The 21,727-nt window shown below is 37.4% G+C and overlaps 1 protein-coding gene across 5 annotated transcripts in view; it reads left to right on the top strand.

Annotated features, from left to right (window-relative positions):
• NKAIN2 (sodium/potassium transporting ATPase interacting 2) overlaps positions 1-21,727 on the top strand; it is a 586,804-nt gene that overhangs the window by 302,876 nt on the left and 262,201 nt on the right. For all 5 annotated transcript variants that reach the window (XM_087972540.1, XM_087972523.1, XM_087972547.1 and 2 more), the window contains exon 3: positions 13,467-13,547. In XM_087972540.1, coding sequence (XP_087828666.1) covers positions 13,467-13,547 — 81 coding nt within the window. The remainder of the gene's footprint in view (positions 1-13,466; positions 13,548-21,727) is intronic.

Raw genomic sequence — 21,727 nt, 5'->3', positions numbered from 1 at the left:
AATTTATAGCCATTTTTAAAGAAATTGCCCCATTCAATCACGGATGGCATGAAATCTAGAAATCTATCTGAGTTGAGGCAAAGGACATATACCTGAGTTAGTTATTTAAATACTAAGTAATTCCAATTGAAATAAGCCTATTCAGAAATAAGCAGCAAATATATTCTGCAGCTGTTTTATGCTGTTAATAGGTTCCTGGGTCAGCAAATCTTAATCATCTGTTGATATACTCTATACATTTTTTCTTTGTCCTATTTCCAATTTCCTGTGTCTTTTATAAGTTGATAGTTGAAATCACCAGGTTTACATTCTTACCTTCATTCAGATTTTTCTTTTATTGTGTAAAATAATTTTGCCCATACAGTTGTTAACAATATGAAGAGACTGATGGTATACCAATGTTTCAGATAAAAGCTACTTCTTGCAAAGAAAGCACAAGGTTTGGGAACCTGCCTATCAAAGGTTCCTTGGTACTAAAGCCCAATCTCATACTCTAGCTAACTGAGAAGTGGCATGAGGCCATTGCAACAGATGGACCTGTGTGTGTGCAGAGCCAAAAGACAATGTATGGGCATCAAGTATAAATGCTGATGGCAACATTCCCAGCCAGTGCCTAAGCTGTAGCTGAAAGAATGCCAGCTTTGCTGTGGATTAAATTTTCAAAGAACTGAAAAGAAATCCACACCAATGGAGATGTTTTACAGTAGACTCTAGGTACAAACTAAAATAGAAAATAAAGGATTAATGTGAATCTCATCTGCTGAAATCTCAGACAGACACTTACTCAGGTTGAGCTGCTACCAAAATTACAATTGACTGAATATTATTCAATCAATATTAAATTGACTGAATAATTGACTGAGCCTAGTCTTAAAATCTTCTACAGCTTCCTGCTGAGCAGTGTTGATATATCAAATCCCTTGTAAACGGAAGTTCATTGGAACTCTCGTGCTTTATCTTCTTAGCACTGGGTATCTTGCAAACTGTTGGTTTTACATTTGAAAGAAAATTTTAAGGGTGACTTTTTCATGGTAAAACATTCACATTTTGCAAAATCACAAGTAATACCTCCATGAATAAGATATTGAATTTCATTTTATTATAGGTTCATTGTTTATATTTGTAAGGAGATCACCTTGACTGCCTCTTTAACCTTTTATTATGAATTTATGTCTGTCTGTCTGTCTGTCTGTCTGTCTGTCTGTCTGTCTGTCTCTATCTATCTATCTATCTATCTATCTATCTATCTATCTATCTATCTATCTATCTATCTATCATCTATCTCAGGGGTGGGATTCTACCAGTTTGCACCTCTCTCTCTATCTATCATCTATCTCAGGGGTGGGATTCTACCAGTTTGCACCTATTCGCTAGAACTGGCTGTTAACACTCTAAGCAGTTCGGAGAACCAGTTGTTAGAAGAAATTACTGGCCTAATCCTGTAAGGAAGGCAGGAAGGAAACATTTTGGTGTTGCTTACAGAAACTGCTTCTCTGTTAACTCTTATTACATTTTTGGCAGGACTGGACTTCCTGTCTCAGGAACTTCTCTGGAGTTTTTTTCTCCTCCTGTGCTGGTACTTTGCTTGTGTAGAGTGACCATTCAAAGTTACAATGGCACTGAAAAAAGTGACTTATGACCATTTTTCACACTTACAACTGTTGCAGCATCCCCACATTCATGAGAGGCCAGGCGAGGAGATTCGTGCCTCGATACGCGTGATATTGAGTTGGCCATGCCCAGCCAATAACATGACCACCAAACCACACCCACCAATTTAGCCACGCCCAGAGAACTGGTTGTTAAAAAATTTGAATCCCACCCCTGATCTATCTACTTTAGAGACAGTTTATCTTAATCACAAACTTTTTGTACTTCTTTTTTTCCTCTTTCTTTTTCCCACTCCTTGAGCACAGACCTCAGTTTTATACGTGTAGGATAATTATTTCTCTTTGTGGAGACTCTTTATTTTTTTTAAATATTCCATCTCTGGTATCTTCAATCATGAAAATTAGAAATTATCTAATAACTAAATTTTTCTTGTTAATGTCCTTTGGAATTATATATGCACAATTGAGCTTCTACCAGCTGAGCCATTCTATAGTGGTATTATATCGGGAAAGGCTTTTTTTTGAACAATTTAGCATGGGGTCAATTTATCAGATGCTTTGTGTCGAATCAGTGGTTGTCACACAAGATTACACTAAAGTAGGAACTTCTGGTATGATTGTTTTTAATTAATTAAAATTAGTTTAATTTTGACAACAGGCCAGAATCACTGTTCTATGGTAAATAGCCTTACTCATAAAATAAGTAACCCCAATCAAGCCATCTAAATAAATTAGTAACCTCTTGTATGAACATAATTACCATTTTTTGATTGTTTGAATATCAGATTGTGAGATGCCAGATTGGAAGGCACTTCTCTGGTTACTGATGTCATGTACACACAAAAGCTGTAGGGAAGTTTGGTCACCAATGTTATCAATACTGAAAAAGAAGCTCCTTGCTTTTCAAAGAGGAGATATGAGAAGCATGAAACAAGAAAAGCTGGAATTGTTAAAGCATAAGTGAAGAGTACCATCTCAGATGTGTTAGGAATAAGTAAACCCAGATGTATTGGAGTGGACTACTTTGATTCAGATTATTACACAGGATACTAATTCAAGGCATTAGATTAAAGAAGAACCCTGCTAAAAAGCTTAGCTTCAACCTAATAAAGAACAGAATTCCATCTATTATTATTAGCGGATATTTAGTAAACACAGTGTTGTACAGCTGTTTGCTCTTACTGCTTTAAATAGTCTTTTTTTTTGAAAATTTTTATTGATTTTTAAGAACAAACATAAACAAACAAAACATAAAACATGAAAACATAAAACATCTTTTTTGAAAGTGGCATGATCCCGGGTTACATCTCTTCGTACAGACTCAAATTCAAGTTCATGCTCATTTTTATATTCCATTCCATATCTTATTACTATTCTACATTTTCTATATAGCTTCTCCCCTCTTTTAACCTCCCTAATTTTATTTTATTTATTCCATCTCAATTCAAATCATTATATTTATATTCTTTGTCTGTCCTGTTTCAGCTATCTACTATCTTTTCTCATTAAACAAAATTTCTCCTGTAATCACTGATTGGAGTATGATGCCTTTATATCTTTCCCCTAAAATTATAACACTTAATATAATACATAACTTCCATTTGGATTCTGCTTGGTACACTCTAAAGCTACACACTGTATTTTAAAAAAAGAAAAAATTATAAATGTATAATATAATTAAAACAACAATCCATTCCAATTCAATTCTATCATTAATATTAATATTCATTTAAACCTTAACATTTTACACATTACTTTTCAGATAGATATCATATTCCTACAGGAACACTTATAAACTTTCCATAGTTAAAACATTGAGTAATTAAAATGTTCCCGTTCCTTCTTAATTCAATTCTCTCATTTATTTTATTTCATTTATTTTGTTCACAAAAGTTTCACTAAGTTACACTGACTATTTTATCCCTCTTTTTAATCATATGTTGTTTCCCAATTTTCTAAGATTATTTCTATTACAAATATAACAATACAATCTTATGTACCTTCACAGAATCCCTTTTTCAGTTAAATTTTCACCCATTATCTCTGAATAGGTCCTGTTTCTTTACATTTTGCTCCAAACCTTTGTAACTTCTCTTCCTTTCCTTGTTCCCTTTCTTCTTTTCTCTCCCCTTTGTAGCCCCCTGTCTCTCCACCTCCATTTCCCTCTTCTGTATTCCCCTTTTCTGTTGCTTTCCAACATTATATCCACTTTTCAAATTATTTTTCCCTTTTTTGGCTGTTTTTTTAAGTCTTAAATTCTCCATTCTCTTTCCCCCCCTTTCCCCTTTCTTCCCTAGATAAAGTTACTTGTTCATTAAAGATGGCTTCTTCTTTGTCCCAATCTTCTTGTTCCGCAGTCTTTTCTTGTATTTTCTTGTAGTTACAGATTGCCATTTCTAAGAATTGAAAAACAGAGCCAAAGGAGCCCTTTCCTTCTTGTACCTCTTCTTTATATTTTTTAAATTCCATTTTCAGTTCATCCAAGGGTAATGCCATTGTAGAATTTTTTAAACAACCACCCAATTGTTTTTAGTCATTCAAATATAATATCCAAAAATCCAAAAGTCACCAAGCAATCCAAATACACACAAATTGTTTCTTTTTACACTTTCTTCTTTTCTCACTTTCTCTTCCTGGGGTTACTATTTGGTTACAAAGTTCCAGTTAAAATGTATCTTTTAGAAGTCGTATTGAGATTTAATTTTAGATTCTTTTGAAGTCCAGGCAGTCTCCTCCTTCCAGATTTGCCCTTATTCTTTTCCTCCCCCTTCCTGCTTATAAAAAAAGGATTTTTTAGTGCCCAGAAATCTTTGTTGTCCCTTTGGCAATTAATTATATTTTCAGCTTAATGCCTATTAGTGCTAAAGCGGATTTTTCCGATTTCTTATTCAGCTCTCTTCGTTGTCAATGTAAGGAAGGAGAGAGAAGGAAAAAAAAACTTTCCCTTTTCACTTTCATTCGCTGCTTCCGACTCTTCTTTGGGAGCGATGTTATCTTTTATAAAATTTAAATTCCAGGGTACCTTAGTTGTTGCTTTTTATCCCGGTCAGCCAAAACTTTCACTTCTTAACTTCCTCCTGCACTTTCTTTTCTGGTTGAATGCTTCTTTGAGGTGGCCATCTCTGACCGCCGCTCTACCGCCTTCAGGAAAGAGAATTTGACCAGCCGAGGAAGAGAGATGTGGCTCCCCTCGACCCTGCTGGCACTCCCCCATCTTCACCACCTCTATGGGGTGGCTTAGCCCCGAAGCCAGCTGGCTCAGGGCGCTCCAGCCCAGGCAGAAACCGCGCACGATCGCAGATTCCTGCCTGCCGCTGAAGCCCTGCAAACCGGAACTCCTGCTTTAAATAGTCTTACTGCCTTTAGAGAGGAGCACAAAGGTTAGGAATAAAGTTGAATAAATCTCTAGATATCTAATTAGTTTAACAGTATTACTAAGACCTGTTATTTGCTGCAGATGTAGCTTTTCTTCAGATTGTTTCCATGTGATCTTTGGGGCTATTTTAATCTGATATCCTGATACCAAATCATACTGTTGTAAGTATTCCAACTAACTTTCTGTTTCTGCTATTGGAAAAACTAAAAGACACTTCAAAGCCCATTACCTGGTATCACACCTGGGGACACCTTTGCCTTTGGAGACACATTTACAATCCCTGAAAACAGAACCTGGCAACCAAACGATCTGTTTAAAATAGTGTCAGTTTTATTAAGACACCACACAGCAAAGAGAAACACACAGGAACAGTAGGTGTAAAGAAAAGGAAGAAGCTTTTAAAAAAAAGATGTAGACAAAGGAACAATAGGTAGAGCCGAAGAAAGAAATCCTCTCTTTATATTTAATGTCAAGGGAAAGTATTCATTCTACCAGAGGTTGAAGGGATTGTTCTCCAGGTATAAATGTCTGTGGGATGCAGAAGGCAAATAATTTTGCAGTATTGCGAGACAAATTCTACTGAACTACTGGCATGTGACATGATGCATATAGAAAAAGACAGAGTTGGTATGTTTGGTACAGATAGTCTTTAATAACTGATCCCTTAGAGACTGTTCAAAATTACAACAGACCTCCTCAAAGCTACAGGTTCTTACAAATTACAACCACAACTGGGACCAACATTTCTAAGGTGGTTGTTAAGTAAACAGCGGCTGATTTTACAATCTTTTGTTTTTTGCAACAGTTATTAAGCAAATCATTGCAGTTGCTAAGTGAATCATGCAGTCATTAAGCAAATCCATTCCCCCCCCCCCAATTGACTTTAGTTGTTCGAAGCCGGCTGGAAAGATCGCCAACCGCGATCATGTGACCCCAGGATGTTGCAACAATCATACATACATGCCAGTTGCCAAGAGCCTGAATTTTGATCATGGGACAGTTGTAAGTGTGAAGACTAGTTGTAAGTCCCTTTTATGGTGCCATTTTTAATGGTTGCTAAATGAATGGTTGCAAGTCAACGACTAACCGTACTTACAATCCGGTTTCAAAATTCTGGTGGCTGTCACCCCTCCATGGTCACTTGACTGCATTTTGGGCAATTGTCAACCAGCCTGCATTTGTAGACATTGGCAGAATCCTGAAGTCCCATGACCATATTATTACTAGTATTACTATTATTATCATTATTTTGTGGGGAACTGGCATTTACTTTTGATTTCTAGCAAAAAAAAACACTCATTGGGTATTATGGAATTGCTTAATAACCACTACAAAAAAGGTTATGAAATTGGGCACAATCACATGGTGACTCACTTAGCAACTGGCATGATCAGACCTATAATTCTGGGCTCAATTATAGTAATAGCAATAGCACTTAGACTTATATATTGCTTCACAGTGCTTGACAGTCACCTCAAGTGGTTTTATAGAGTCAGCATAGTTCCCCAACAATTTTGGGTCCTCATTTTACCCACCTTGGAAGGATGGAAGGCTGAGTCAATCTTGAGCTTGGTGAGATTCGATCAGCCGGCAGTCAACAGAACTAGCCTGCAGTACTGCATTCTAACCACTGTGCCACTGCAGCTCCTTATGGACAAAAGTTGAGGATTATCTATATCAGCATGGCTATTTTCAGTCACCTGTCTTTGCAGATAAACTGTAGCTATGTTGCTGATCTTATAGGAAACTCTTAGAGCTTGTATTATTTGAAATACCCATTACCTCCTCCCACCAAAAAATTAACTTTGAGATCTCTAGACATTAGTTTAAATATTCCCCTCCTAGTGTTAAAGATGACTGTTTCCTTACAACCAATATTCTCTCTCCACAAATTAATCAGGTGCAAGAAAGAATACGTGTGGTGAATCTATCCACAAAACCCATTAATTTATGCAGCCTTTGAAGGTACCACGGCATCACTGCTGTCCCGCTCATAAAGTGTGTCTACTTATGTTTCTATATAGCCCAAGACTTTTAATAAAAATCCAAATCCTGTTTCTCCCACTTTTAATCAGCACACCTACTGAATTTCTCTCTTCTGTGTGTCTCTGAAAGGTATGACATACCCTCTTGGGGGTTGAGCCTGGCAATCCTAATTTTACATTGTTATAAAGACCTTATTGATTTTTGACTCTTGTGATTTGTGTCGTGGTTGCTGCCAGATTATGTAGTTCTCTTAACTATTCCCAGAAAACAGGAGGGCAGGTTTTCACAATTTGAAACTCTCTCATAAAATGCAGCAGTAAATAGAAATAGGATATGGTATGGGATTTGTTTCCTTATCTTGCTACAGACCTTCTATGCTGCATTGTCACATTGATTAGTTCAGGCATGAACCCAAAGAGGTATTTAAATGGCTGTAACCTGGAGGTTATATAGCCTGACAAATTTGAAACAATTACAATATTTTAAGTTTTTGTAATGAGGCTTTGATTTTGAAGATAATTGTAACCAGCAATCACATAATACAAGGCAACAGTTAGGATCTAGTACAGTCACATTCTGTGATTACTGTGAACTAGGAAGTTTTTGATTCAAACCATTAGCTGGCTTTAGGTGAGTTAATTATTTTCCAATCCAATCCCTTCACCAACATATCATCAATACGTTGATAATAATATTGACCTATCTTCCAAAGAAGATAAGACGAACTGGGAAGAAATGCTGTATGCTTAGGAACAGCTTTAATTACTGTTCTTACAGCAAAGCACATTTGCACACCTGCCTGAAACAGAGTCCATGCATTAATTAATTATCTAACTTAATTAGTACTTACATCTATCAGCACACAGGGTTTCTTATTTATAGATGATTAAAGTTGTAATGATTAAAGGAAAATTCAGCTGTGTATAGATTTTTCCTCTTGAGAAAAAGAAAGGAAAATTTGCCAGGAATTTAAAATTGGCTTTGGAAAAATACTTACAAACATTATGGCTCAAAGCAGAATTTACAGAACTGCCACTTGTAGGGTAGCACATTTTTGATGGGCCATGAATTTATTTATTGAATTTATTATTTATTTAGTGACATTAATTTATTGTGACAAGCAAGGAGCAGAGATATTAGCACATTTTACCAACATCACTCATTTTCCAGAGCAGCCACAAGGAAAAGAGTAGACTTTTTTGGATTAATTACAATTTAGTGCTGCTTTGAAAGTGTCAACAAGGTAATCCCAACTGTAATTTGTTGAAATCATACTCAGAACCTATGATTTGGAGTTGGTTTTTGAAGTAGAATACTTCCTACCAAGGGCATATTTAAATGGAAGCCAAGATATAATTAAATTGAAGTATGAATTTATTTATTAACCAATACAGTACCAAAGACTAATAGCCAATACCTGGAGGAGGGAGAAGTTATACCATATATCCTCTCCAGGGAATGATGCATACAAATATTCAATTTGGTTGGTTAGATTATAACTGCAGTTAATCAGCATTAATATAATAAATAATTACTGTTAACACAGGTGACCAAATTGCCTTTGTTCATTGGGTAAAGTTTATGCTTATTAAAATATTCTGGAAGGAGTGGGCTAGATAAGATCACTCTTCCTTGTACAACAGAGCCTTAACTTAAGCAAGTGGATTTTTAAATCTATTTTAATGGTTTTTCTAACTGCCACCTGCCACTAACCACTAACCATTCTCAGCTATCTTTATTTTATTTTTATTTGATTTATTTGATTTGTCAATTGCTTACAAGATAATAGGTATAAGTATAAACATGAGTAAGGATATAGGAAATAGGTACGAATAAATGGGGACAATAGGACAGGGGTGGTAGGCACAATGGTGCACTTATGCACACCCTTTACAGACCTCTCAGGAATGGGGTGAAGTCAATAGTGGATAGTTTGAAGTTAAAGGAATGGGGGTTAGAGGATGTAACAGAGTCAGATAGTGCATTCCAGGCATTGACCACTTTGTTGCTGAAGTCATACTTTCTACAATCAAATTTGGAGCGGTTTACATTGAGTCTGTATCTGTTGTCATCTTATGTTGTATCTTATGCACTCCTCTTGCATTCTTGAAGTTAACACTTTCTCTCATCCTGTCAGTGCCTTTTACTTTAGGGACCCAATCGGATTTTTGCCAAGTTTTACAGTGTGGCCTGTTAAATCCTTTTGTAAAATTGGGATTCAATCTAAGATCCTCCTAAATCCATCCTTCATCTATACATATCTTGGTTGAGAATAACCATGAATTGAAACAAAACAGTGGTTTGGTCAATTAATCTAGGTTCCAGTCTTTAAATTTTAAACAGAAACTAAAACTTCCCATCTTCTTCCAGTCAAACTAAGACAAGAAATGAAAGGAAATGCATTAATCAAATAGATAGCCCTCAACCAGAATTTCCTTTGCTAAACAAATTGGTTAAATGGATTATGGCCAATTTTATAACCTTTTTTTACCATGGTTGTTAAGCAAATCACAATAGTTATTAAGTTAGTTAGTTTACTTTATTGGTTAGCCCATGGGCCATATCAAAATGCAGAATTCCAAACACAAATTATTACTAAAATCCAAATTATTACTATTTAAAATTGGAATTGGAATAAAATACAATTTAAAATGAAATTGGAATAAAATACAATAATATAATATATAGATAAATAAAATATAATAACATTATATTTCATTGTCACCCCTCCAATATCCCAATCAGTCCCACATATGCCGATCTCAGCCGAACAGGGTGGGATTCAAATTTCTTAACCAGTTATGTGGGTGTGGCCTAAGTTGTGGGTGTGGCTTGGGGGTCATGTGACTGGCTGGGCATGGCTTGTATGTAAATATTATAAATATTGAAGTAAATATTGGATTTTTTTATAAAAAAAGAGCAACTTTTACCCAAAATCAGGCAAAGCAGGCAGGCAGATTGAGTTGCTCACAGAATCACAGATTCACTTAGAGATCTAGCTTTCTTCAGTCGGCTACCTGAGTCTGTCACATAAAATTTGCTAGCAAGCAAACTCACAAAATTAACTCACAACACACCATATATGTAAATATTGATTCTTTTATTAAAAAAGAGCAACTTTTACCCAAAAGCAGGCAAAGCAGGCAGGCATTTTGAGTTGCTCACAGAATCACAGATTCACTTTAGAGATCTATGATTCTGCAATCTGCTACCTGAGTCTGCACTGAAAAATAGAATCTTCAGTCCTAAGGAAGGTTCAGCTCTGCTTTTAGATTAGCTAGAAAGCAAGAAAAGAAAAAAGAAACTATAGCTCAACCCACCAAACACATAACTGTAAAAGATAGACCAGAAATAAAAGTTAAAATAAGCAAAAAAAAAAAAAAATAGTAAGAGAACACCTGTCTGATCTTGATGAAAACAAATCACCGGGGCCTGATGGATTACATCCCAGAGTTTAAAGGAGATGGCAGAGGCCATCTCAGAACCACTGCACCATATCCTTCAAAAATCCTGGAGCACCGGGGAACTACCAGAGGACTGGAAAAGAGCTGATGTGGTTCCCATCTTCAAAAAAGGAAAAGAAACAGACCCAGGAAACTATAGACCAATCAGCCTAACATCAATACCCGGGAAGATACTGGAAAAGATAATAAAAACCAGATCTGCCAACATCTAGAAACAAGTAAAGTAATAACTAGCAGTCAGCACGGGTTTGTTAAGAATAGATCATGCCAAACCAATCTTATTTCATTCTTCAACACAGTGACTAAATTACTAGACCAGCAAAATACTGTGGACATAATATATTTAGATTTCAGCAAGGCATTTGACAAAGTAGACCACAACCTACTTCTTAGTAAGCTAGAAAAAAGTGGAATAGATAGCACCACCACGAGATGGACTCGCAACTGCCTGGCAAACCGTACTCAACGAGTAGTCCTTAATGGGTCTAAGTCTACATGGAGGGAAGTAAGCAGTGGGGTGCCACAAGGTGCCGTCTTAGGCCCAGTACTCTTCAATATCTTCATTAATGACTTAGATGAGGGAATAGAAGGGGAACTTACCAAATTTGCAGATGATACTAAGCTGGCAGGAATAGCTAACACCCAAGAAGATAGGCTCAAGATCCAGATGGATCTTGACAGACTAGAACACTGGGCCGTATCTAACAAAATGAAATTCAATGTAGAGAAAAGTAAAGTCCTACACTTAGGCAAGAAAAACCAAAAGTACACATATAGACTGGGTGAAACCAGGCTCAACAGCAGTAACTGTGAGAGGGATCTTGGAGTCTTAGTGGACAACCAGCTAAATATGGGCCAGCAATATGCAGCAGCAGCCAAAAAAGCTAATGCAATCCTAAATCGTATTAACAGAGGGATACAATCAAGATCAAGGGAAGTACTAATACCACTCTATAAAGCCTTAGTAAGACCACACCTAGAATACTGCATCCAGTTTTGTTCACTGCATTATAAAAAAGATGTTGAGACTCTAGAAAAAGTACAGAGAAGAGCAACCAGGATGATTAGGGGACTGGAGGCTAAAATATACAATGAATGGTTGCAGGAACTGGGCTTGGCTAGTCTAGTAAAGAGAAGGACCAGGGGAGACATGATAGCGGTCTTCCAATATTTGAGGGGCTGCCACAGAGAGGAAGGGGTCAAGCTATTTTCTAAAGTGCCTGTAGGCCAGACAAGGAATAATGGATGGAAACTGAACAAGGAGAGATTTAATCAACCAATGGAACACCTTGCCCTCGGAAGTTATGGGAGTGCCATCACTTGGGGCTTTCAAGAAGAGATTGGACTGCCATTTGTCAGAAATGGTGTAGGGTCTCCCGCTTGGGCGGGGAGGGTTGGACTAGATGACTTATAAGGTCCCTTCCAACTCTGATTATTTGTTATCTGTTAAGATGTGTTGTTAAATGAATATGAATCTCTCCATTGACGTTGGTTGATAAAAGCTGGCAGGAAAGGTTGCAAATGGAGATCAGATGACTGGGAGGATGCAATCATTGTATAAACATATTTTTACAGTGCTGGTTGCCAAGCACTGTGGATAATTGAGATATAATTACCTTTAACAAATAAAACAGAATCGCTGATTTACATGGTTGAAACAACTAAGTAGGCTTATGAAATGATAAAATGAGACCATATAACTGTAAAGTTGTGTTTTGATTTGCTTGGAAACAATTTTGATATTAGTAATGTAATGGTCTTATATAATTAATTTAGTTATCGTGGAGTTGAGGCAGATTAGCATGACATTATTATTTATTCTTTGAGAATTACCAGAATTATCAGTACGTAGCTTATCTTTCTTAATGGTAGCTGTGACTAATAAAATTTTGGCTTGCAAAGTTGTCCCTCATTTGCAAATTTGAGGTTTCATGGAAGAATGTGAGCATCTTGGGGTAAAACTGAACTTATGCATATTTGTGCATCATTTATGAATTTATGCATATTGGCAAAGACTGAGTATGAATATGCATGTGACACGGAGACCCATTTCATTCATGCAAGGATTCATACAGAGATAGTGTTGCTTTAACTTGAGGGTGAACTGTGGAGATGGGATAGAAATGGTACCCATCTTGGTGCTTCTTGGTTTCTCAGCAGCTTTTGGTACCGTCAACTACAGAATCCTTCTGGATCACCTGCAAGAATTGGAAACTGAGAGCACCCTTTTGTGATGGTTCCCCTCCTTCCTGGCCAAATCTAGTCAGTGTTGGCTGGATACAGGGGAAGTGCTCCCTTCTTTTGTCAGGTGCTATAGAGCTCAACTCCCTCTCCCCATCTGTTTTACATCTATATGAAGCCCCTCCTATATGAAGATGGTGAAGATTTGGTGGGGACAGCAGGACCTATGGATGACAGGGCAGCAGTGCTTTGCAATGTGGCATTGGGGTGTTTGGCCACAGTATGGGGCTTGAGGTGATCCTCTTCATGATGGTGGTGACATCAGCAGTGCTTGAGTTGAAGTAGGGGCTCATGGAAGGGGACAATTAACCCCAGTACTACCACTGTCGTCCCATCCCCCAGACGTGCCACTGTACAAAGTGGCCAAAAGGGCAGAGATGGGGGAAGATATGCAAGAGGTGGGAGTTGAAGTGCCTCTGAAGTTGTGTCAATGGGCTGCCAAGTGCTCAAATTTTATCACGTGACCATGGGAGCATTATTGTGGCCATAACTTCAGGCATAAGTACGAGTTGTATAACACTGCTGTATGTTTGAATGGTTGCTGAAATTATCATTCATTGAGGACTAGCACTCTTATCATATTATTATATGGAGTAAATGTGAAATGAAATGCCACTCATTTTGTCTTTATTTGGGAAAGTAAGTAAAACCTCTTTCATATAACAAAATGATTGCATATTGTGTATGCATGCCTGTGTCAGCATTTTCATGTTTGTTTTTTCAGAATCCTTTCAGCCTAAATGATATTAAAAAATAATCATGTTTTTTTTTTCTTTTTCTTCTCTACAGTATGCTGTCTGGCTAATCCTCTGGGTTACATGGAACATATTTGTTATCTGCTTCTACTTGGAAGCTGGAGACCTATCAAAGGTAATTCACTGCCTGATAAGCTAAATCATCTGATGTTTACCTCTCCGGTTTTAAAGACATTTGCTCTTATATACTTAAAATCTGCTCATTTCTTTAGTAACCTTGGAAATGAGGAATATCAAGGTTGCCTCAGCAGTGCATGCCTTAAATCAGTGATCCCCAACCTTTTTTACGCCGCGGCCCGGTACCGGCATCAGCTGGGCGCCGCGACCCGGTACCCGGCATCAGCTGGGTGCCGCCATCTTTTTGATGAAAGCGTGCTTCCGGTGAGCTTTCTACCCGGAAAAGCTCACGGAAGCGCTGGCGCCCATCTTTTTGATGAAACGTGCTTCCGGTGAGCTTTCTACCGGAAAAGCTCACGGAAGCTTTTTCATCAAAAAGATGGCGGCGCCAACAAGCCAGCGGCCCGGTAGGACTTGTTCCGCGGACGGTGCCGGTCCGCGGCCCGGTGGTTGGGGACCCCTGCCTTAAATCACTGACAAAATATTATCAGTATAAAATATACATCTAGGAGGACAACTACTAATGAGGATAGTAAATCGGCTAAGATTTCCAAAGACTAATTTATATAATGTTAATTTCATACTTGGGAATATCATAACTGGTGAGATGCTTTTAAATATGATGCATATTGTTGCCTTTTTCTTGTTCATTGAGTTGTGGATTTGGTATAGAAGTATGCATATTCAAAATAATTTTGCTAATTAGTGAAAAAAGGACAAGATAACTGGCACAGCAAATGTTTTGTAATTTTGTTTCCTTTTTAGCAATATATCGAAGGATTGAATTATTTTGTTTATACTTTAAAGTTTATTTCAACATCTTTACTTCCATACACATACTTCCACACATCTTGGGCAAGAGTGCAAAAAAACCCTATCTTTTTATGTATTATTTTTATGCCATCTTTATTCTGAATAAGGTGGTGTTCATAGTTTAACAGAACAGAATAACAGAGTTGGAAGGGAGTTGGCTTGTGATGTAGAACTCTTCCTACCAAGTGCATAGAACATAGAATAATAGGGTTGGAATGGACGAAGGTTTTCTAGTCCAACATCCTGCTCAAGCAGGAGACCCTATACCATTTTAGACAACTGATTGTCCAAAGCCTCCTTCTGGAGGTAAGCTGTTCCACTGATTAATTGTTCTCACAGTTAGGGGATATCTCCTTAGTTCTAGGTTGCTTCTCTCCTTGATTAGTTTCCATCCATTATTTCTTGTCTTTCCTTCAGGTGCTTTGGAGAATAGGTTGAGCCCCCTCTTCTTTATGGCAACCCTTAGATATTGGAACCCCTAGTCCTTCTTTTCATTAAACTAGACATACCCAATTCCTGCAGCCATTCTTCGCATGTTTTAATTTCTAGTCCCCTAATCATAGTGCTCCATTTTCTTTTCCCCACAATACTGTGAGGCGGGTTGCACTGAGAAAATGGCTGGCCCAAAGTCATCCAGCCAGCTGCCATGTCTCTGGAGGACTAGAAGTCAAGTGTGCACTCATACAGATCTAGCAATAGTTATCTGAGAAGTCCTGCCTTCCTATAAATGTGGATGGATGGATGGATGGATGGATGGATGGAACAAGGGAGAGAGGGAACTCAACGGGGAAGCCAATATGAATCAAGAAGTTGCTTCCCATTCCCACTTATTTTTGTTCACCTGTAATCATTGTTTCTCTGCTTAGAAATGACTTGATAGATTGTCTTCATTGTCTTCAGTCACATGCTTTTATTTAATTTTGTGTGTGGTTTAATAATACTTAATGAAGTTCATTAAAAGGACAGAACAGACAAGGTTGGACACAAACAAAAATGATAAGAGTTTGAAAATAGACTGATCCATCTATTCTCACTCAGACCACGTGGAAAAGATATACCCTGATATTGAAAACATAAGAGATGGATTCAGAGTGCCTGAAAAAAATGTCTATTGGTGGCCCAGTATATTTTGGATTAAGTTCTTTGTCAAGGAGATTACAAATGAAGAAATTTTTATTAAAATTTTTGATTTTACTGTAAATTGTTTTTTGCCAAACTATTTAAACAATAAACATTTTGCCTTTTCTTTGGAACTCATTTTCCCTGCTTTTGATTCTACTATTGTTCAGTGGAATATGTGAATTGCTTCAAAACCACATAGAATTCGTGCTTTTTCTGTTTATTTTGTTTCATTCAAATTGGCCTCCAGGTCACCTAATTTTTCACCAGATCGTTAGAGAAGAGTTTATCTTTCTCACGAAGAAATGTAGCAGTGATTGCAAACAATGGAAGTTCAGTATTTCAAAACAAAGTAGAACATTTAAAAGACTTACTATATTGATCTGAGTGTTTTCTTTCCAAGATGACAAAGAATCACTATTATTTTTAATCACAGCAAAATGAAATAAACTGGCAATTGCTTCATTCTGACCCACCTTCATCTTTAAGACCATGTATAACATATACCAATGTTAAGGTAAAGGTACATCTCGCACTTAAGTGCTAGTCATTTCTGGCTCTAGGGGGTGGTGCTCATCTCTGGTACAAAGCTGAAGATCCAGCACTGTCCAAAGACATCTCTGTGGTCATGTGGCCAGCATGACTAAATGCCGAAGGTGCACGGAACTCTGTTACCTTCCCATCAAAGTGGTCCCTATTTTTCTATTTGCATTTTTACATGCTTTCGAACTGCTAGGTTGGTAGAAGCTGGGACAAATAGTGGAAGCTCACTCTGTTACACAGCGCTAGGGATTCAAACCGCCAAACTGCTGACCTTTCTTGTCAACAAGCTCAGTGTCTTAGCCACTGAGCCACCGTGTCCCACACCTATATACCATTCTATACCATTGTATAGAAGTTATTTTAAAGCTTTTATGTGAGCTGGCTTTCAGAAATCAAATGATTTTCCCTCTGATATTTAAAATCTTTCTCTGTTGGAAAGTGTGTGTGAGAGACGGAGGGAGTGGGGATGGAGATGATGGTATGGGAAAAAGTACTCATTTGTGTGGTGAATTAATCCATACAAACAATGCCGATCTCAGAGACTGCCAGCATGGGAAGCCACAGCTTTCATGTGGTGACCACATAATGGGCAATGTTTCTAAAACAGATATATATTGTCTAGAATTTTGCCTGTGTAGCAGTATGAAAAAAACACTAGATACAGCATGAATTGTTTGTGGTTCCTGCAGGGAATCTAGAGGTGCTTAAGGAGCCATATCCTTTGCTTCTGGCTTGGAAAAAAAAGAATTGCTATCATCTGCACATTTTCTGAAAAATACTTTCACAAATAAAGAGTCTAAAAGTTTGATGTGAAAATAGACTCAGTTTAGATTTTGTAAGATTTAATTCAATTAGCATGAATTACTGTATTCTAATACCATGTTTAAGTGAATTTGAGGAGCTTCTGTTTCCCCATCACTATTGATTCTTTTGTGATGCCCCCAAACTGTGAGATTTGTAACGAATTGGCTGGAAATTCCCTACTGTGTGATATTCCCTTCAATAGTCTCTTGTGTCACACTTATCTAAGATACCTTTGAAGCTGCTGTGATATATCCACATCATGTGCTGCTCATCACCAATTGCTACTACTAATGCATCCCAAGTCATAGAAGGTCTAAGCATTGAGTCAGTTCATGATAGTAATCACAGAAAAAGTACTATGACCCAACTGCAGATCATCAACTTTTTGAGAATAAATTGTTAGATGAAAGTTGTAAATTTGTTCCATCTTTTTAACAGGATTGAAGTATAAATTTAATCACTTTGGAATTATCAGAAATACTTGGAATGTAGACAAATTGATGGATACTTTCACAGAATGGCTGACATCAATTAACTATGTTTCTCTGAAATAACTGTGTATACTTGCCTAAGAACCTGAATAGATAACAGATAGGGGAAAAAGATTTTGACTTATGGATAGTAAGAGACAAATACAATCTTTCTTAAAGTTCACACCCAACACATGTACACTCATTCAACCCAATACTCATGACCACTTGATATATTTGATTACAGTATTCTATGAGCAACATTAAAGATCACACGCTCTAAAAACAACTTCAATGTTTTCTTTAACAGAAAGTTCAAGTAGTCTTGAATGATCAAATGAGATTTGAGGTTGTCCCACTGTTTTGGTTTGCTTCGGTTTTTTCTTTTCATTATTTGAATGTTTCCCTGAAAATAAATATGACAGCATGGTTAAATGCACTCTTGGGAAATTCTTCGCGCAAGAAAAAGAATATTGAACCTTGTTTGAAAAGGCTATTGTTGTGAAATAACTGTAAATAGAGAATAAAATGTGACCTTGGGGAATCTCTGGACTATTCCTATGTTACATCAGGGACATAGTTCAGGTTGTAAAGCATGAGAGATAATCTTCCACAAAATAATTTTAGGAATCTCTGTGTTAAAAATATAGCTTAATAATTGCCCCGTTGGGAATATATTATATTCTCTGTATGTAAAATATACCTTTCTTCCCTAGGAAAAGCTATTTCACCTGAGAAGGAAGTAGTTATGAGTCTTATTTTCCTCTTGCTTATCTGCAACTGATTTTCTGTCATTACTTGCCCGATCAAGATAGCGTTTTCCAAGCTATTGCTCTATTCCCTGTGAGAAAATTTACTAATGGCTCTTTCCCCTCCTCCCATGTCACAAAGGTTGTGACACTTTTACAGCAGCTCTTTACCAAAGTCAAAGAGCTTGATAACAATAATGGGGTATTCAGAATGATGAGATTAGTAGCTCCTGCCAATGAGTTGCTCTCCTTGCATTAGAACCTGAGATAGATAAATAATGCTAAGTTTGGCAGTGGACTTAGGAAATGTTGGGCCATTGTGTCATTGTTAATGTCTTCCCCATGATAGCATGGCTTTCACAGCTTATCAAAATTATTACGAGCAGTTGCCAGGTAACAAAAAGGACAAAAGTTACAGTTTAGAAAAGCTGCCATGTATGGAATATTTTCTGTTGGGAGTACAAATTACATAGAGCTCGTGCTATTACGCAGATGCTTTTAAATAATATTATGTTGGCAAGAAAAATTATATTATATGCTTTCTTAGTAGAGGTTGATTACTTTCTTTTTTTAGAAATTAAGCTGTAATTTACTTCAGATTCACAGTCTCTTAGGTCACTGGAAGTACATCTGGTGTCCTTGCTTCAAAGAACACTTAGTAGCACAGAATGTTTGCATGAAATTTTAATTTTTCAATTATCACCTTGAACTAAGGTGAGTTAGAAATAACGGCAGAGGAGGAATATTGGTTGTGATATCCCTGAGTATAAGGTTAAATAAAATATGCCCTTTTACTTTAGCATCACATTAAACTTTGCCCTGGAATCAAGAGCAATATTATATAAGCTTCAGAAAGTGCTTTCAAGAGCACAGACGCATGAAGGTAGCCTCTGCAACTCTTTGAAGCAGTTGTGCTTTTTCCAGTATGTGATGGCAGTTGCAGAAGGCAGCAGCTTTCTGGAATGAATCCAAGGTATAAAATAGGTGAGGGCAGACTTTTAACCCTAAGAATCATCAAGGCTGATGAATTTTGAATATTGAATGTCACAGCTAAGAATGGCCACCTAAATGCCAAGGGTGCACAGCACTTTAAAAAAAAAAGCAGTCTTAATAGATCCAAGACCTAAATGAGTTGATTCAAGTTCAAATATTTTCCTTTCCTTTCTTATTTTTGAGTCTAGATTTCCCTCTTTCAAGTTAAACTTTGTACAGAATATCTCCCCCCCCCTCACAGACACATGCACACGCTCACACACACACACACACACACACACACACAGAGTTTAGGACAGGGGTGTCAAACTCAAGGCCTGCAGGTACTTAGATCTGGCCCATGGGGTTGCCCTGGAAACAGCAAAGGACTGGCCCATGGTGCTCCTGCCAATTAAAATGGAGTCTCCTCACGAGTTCCATTTTTGCTGTCCCAAGCCACCACAGGTGCCCCCAACATGAATGACGTCAAGCTGGTGACACCCACCCTGGCCACGCCCAACTACCCCCCCCCAAGTTCAAACACAACCCTGATGAAGCCCTCAATGAAATTGAGTTTGACACCCCTGGTTTAGGGTATCTCTTTTACAAGCACAAACTATTGCCTTTTTTCATACAAAATTGAGTATTCTTACTATATTATTGCATGTTTTTTAATACTTGCTGCTCTAGTGATTTTACTAGCTAATATAAAAGTTTGTTATGGAGATTTGAAAGAATTGAAATAATTTGCAAATTCAAATTTATGTACAAACTGGCTTAGATAGATAGTACTAGTGAGAGAGGAATGCATCATCAAATAGAAAATCTGCTCGAAACAGATAGCCTTTGATCTATGAAAGTACTTAGTTATTTGACTGTTTTAAAGAATATGATGTCTTATCATCCAAAAGCAATTGTATTGTACATGTGTTGTTTAGCATGAGATAACTCTAGTGGTTCTACAGTTAAAATTTTTACGCTTTGTTTGATATGGTATTTTGTTTGAGATAAAATTGTAATTGAATTGTTGCAAATCTAGCACTTTTAAAACGGGTCTGGTTTGGTTTATCTGTTCACTAAGGATGTAGAGAGACAACCATTTGGTTTGCAGATCCAGCCTGATTTGATAGCTGGATCTGGAATGGGATTTAGGAAAAAAAAACTGTTCTTTCCTAGTCTGGCATGAGAAAAACAAATTATATTTATATCTGTTTGCTTACAAATGAAATTTGCAAAGAAATTAAAGTGTCATAAAGAGATGGATATTCCAACTATAACAGCAATCACTGTTTTTTAGGTTACAATCCTTTAAAATCAGTTGCATTTCTTTGTTTTTTAAGTACTCAGAATTTTGCTTTGTTCCTAGAACATGGTACAGGTAGTCCTCGACTTACAACCACAATTGAGTTAAGTGTTAAGTGAGTTTTGCCTATTTTACGACTTTTCTTGCCACTGTTGTTAAGTGAATCACTGCAGGTGTTAAGTTAGTAACCCGAATGTTAAGTGAATCTGGCTTCCCCATTGACTTTGCTTGTCACAAGGTCACAAAAGGTGATCACATGACCCAGGGACACTGCAACCATCATAAATATGAACCAGTTGCCACGCATCTGAATTTTGATCATGTGACCAAGAAGGATGCTGCAATGGTCATAAGTATGAAGAATGGACATAAGTCACTTTTTTCAGTGCTGTTGTAACTTTGAACAGTCACTAAATATACTGTTGTAAGTTGAGGGCTACCTCTACCTTGTTTTACCTCTCCAGAAGGTTCATTTCATTTTATCAACAGATGGAATGAAATATAGGTTGTTCTTGTGGCCTTCTGCAACATTCTATAGAGGCATCACATGGCCTGCCATAATCATGTGTCCTAAATATTCATCTGTCAAGCCAGGATCTTTAAATGTCCAAAAGACCATGTAGAAGAGAGAAATGAACAGCCTATTTGCATGTTTTTAAGAATTTTTAGCAATTCAAACAACTAGATCAGCTGTTTGGCTAAACATTTTGGGCTCCCATGCCGAAAATTGCACGCGCTCTCATGCCAGCACTCAGAAGGCAATGCGTGCAGGACCCCCACACCCCCTGAGCAAGCGCACATGACACCCCCCTGCATGCTGCGTGTCTGCGCATGCTCGCATGTCTTCTGTGCACCCCTGCACATGCGCGCCAGGTACCCGATAATCAGCTGGCAGGCGGGCAGCGCACATACACAGTGGGGCTCTTCCGGGCGGCCTCTCACGTGCTGGAAGAAATGGCTCGCATGCCACTTCCGACATGCGTGCCATAGATTCACCATCACGGAGCTAGACCAAAATTAAATTACAGGAGGAAGATAAGAAATGGAGTGCCCTCTAGATGGACTTAATGTATTGTGTATATTAGGCTTTCATTTATTCTTCTCTCTCTGTATTTTCATTTCATGCTATCTGCTTCAGTTGAAATCTTTATTTTCAGCATATCTCAAAACGAATGTCTACGATTAGGGTTCCTAATTAAACTTATGGATACTTTTAAGATGATCTGTATGTCCATATGATTATGTTAGTGTTCCTTTCCTTATCTACATGGTGCTAGTGATTCGGTTTCAAAATGAAAATGAAAAATCACACATTAGAGTCTGTAAACATTATGCATAGAAGACGTTACAGATATCTAAGGTAACAGTTTTGCCTATTACATTTTCAACCATGAGTCAATGAAAT

This window comes from Notechis scutatus, chromosome 1, assembly GCF_049901735.1.
Source record: "Notechis scutatus isolate UNSWTSFEM ecotype Mainland chromosome 1, rNotScu1.2, whole genome shotgun sequence".
Lineage (NCBI taxonomy): Eukaryota > Metazoa > Chordata > Lepidosauria > Squamata > Elapidae > Notechis > Notechis scutatus.
Note: the sequence above shows the minus strand (reverse complement) of the source record. Positions and strands in the feature narration are given on the sequence as shown.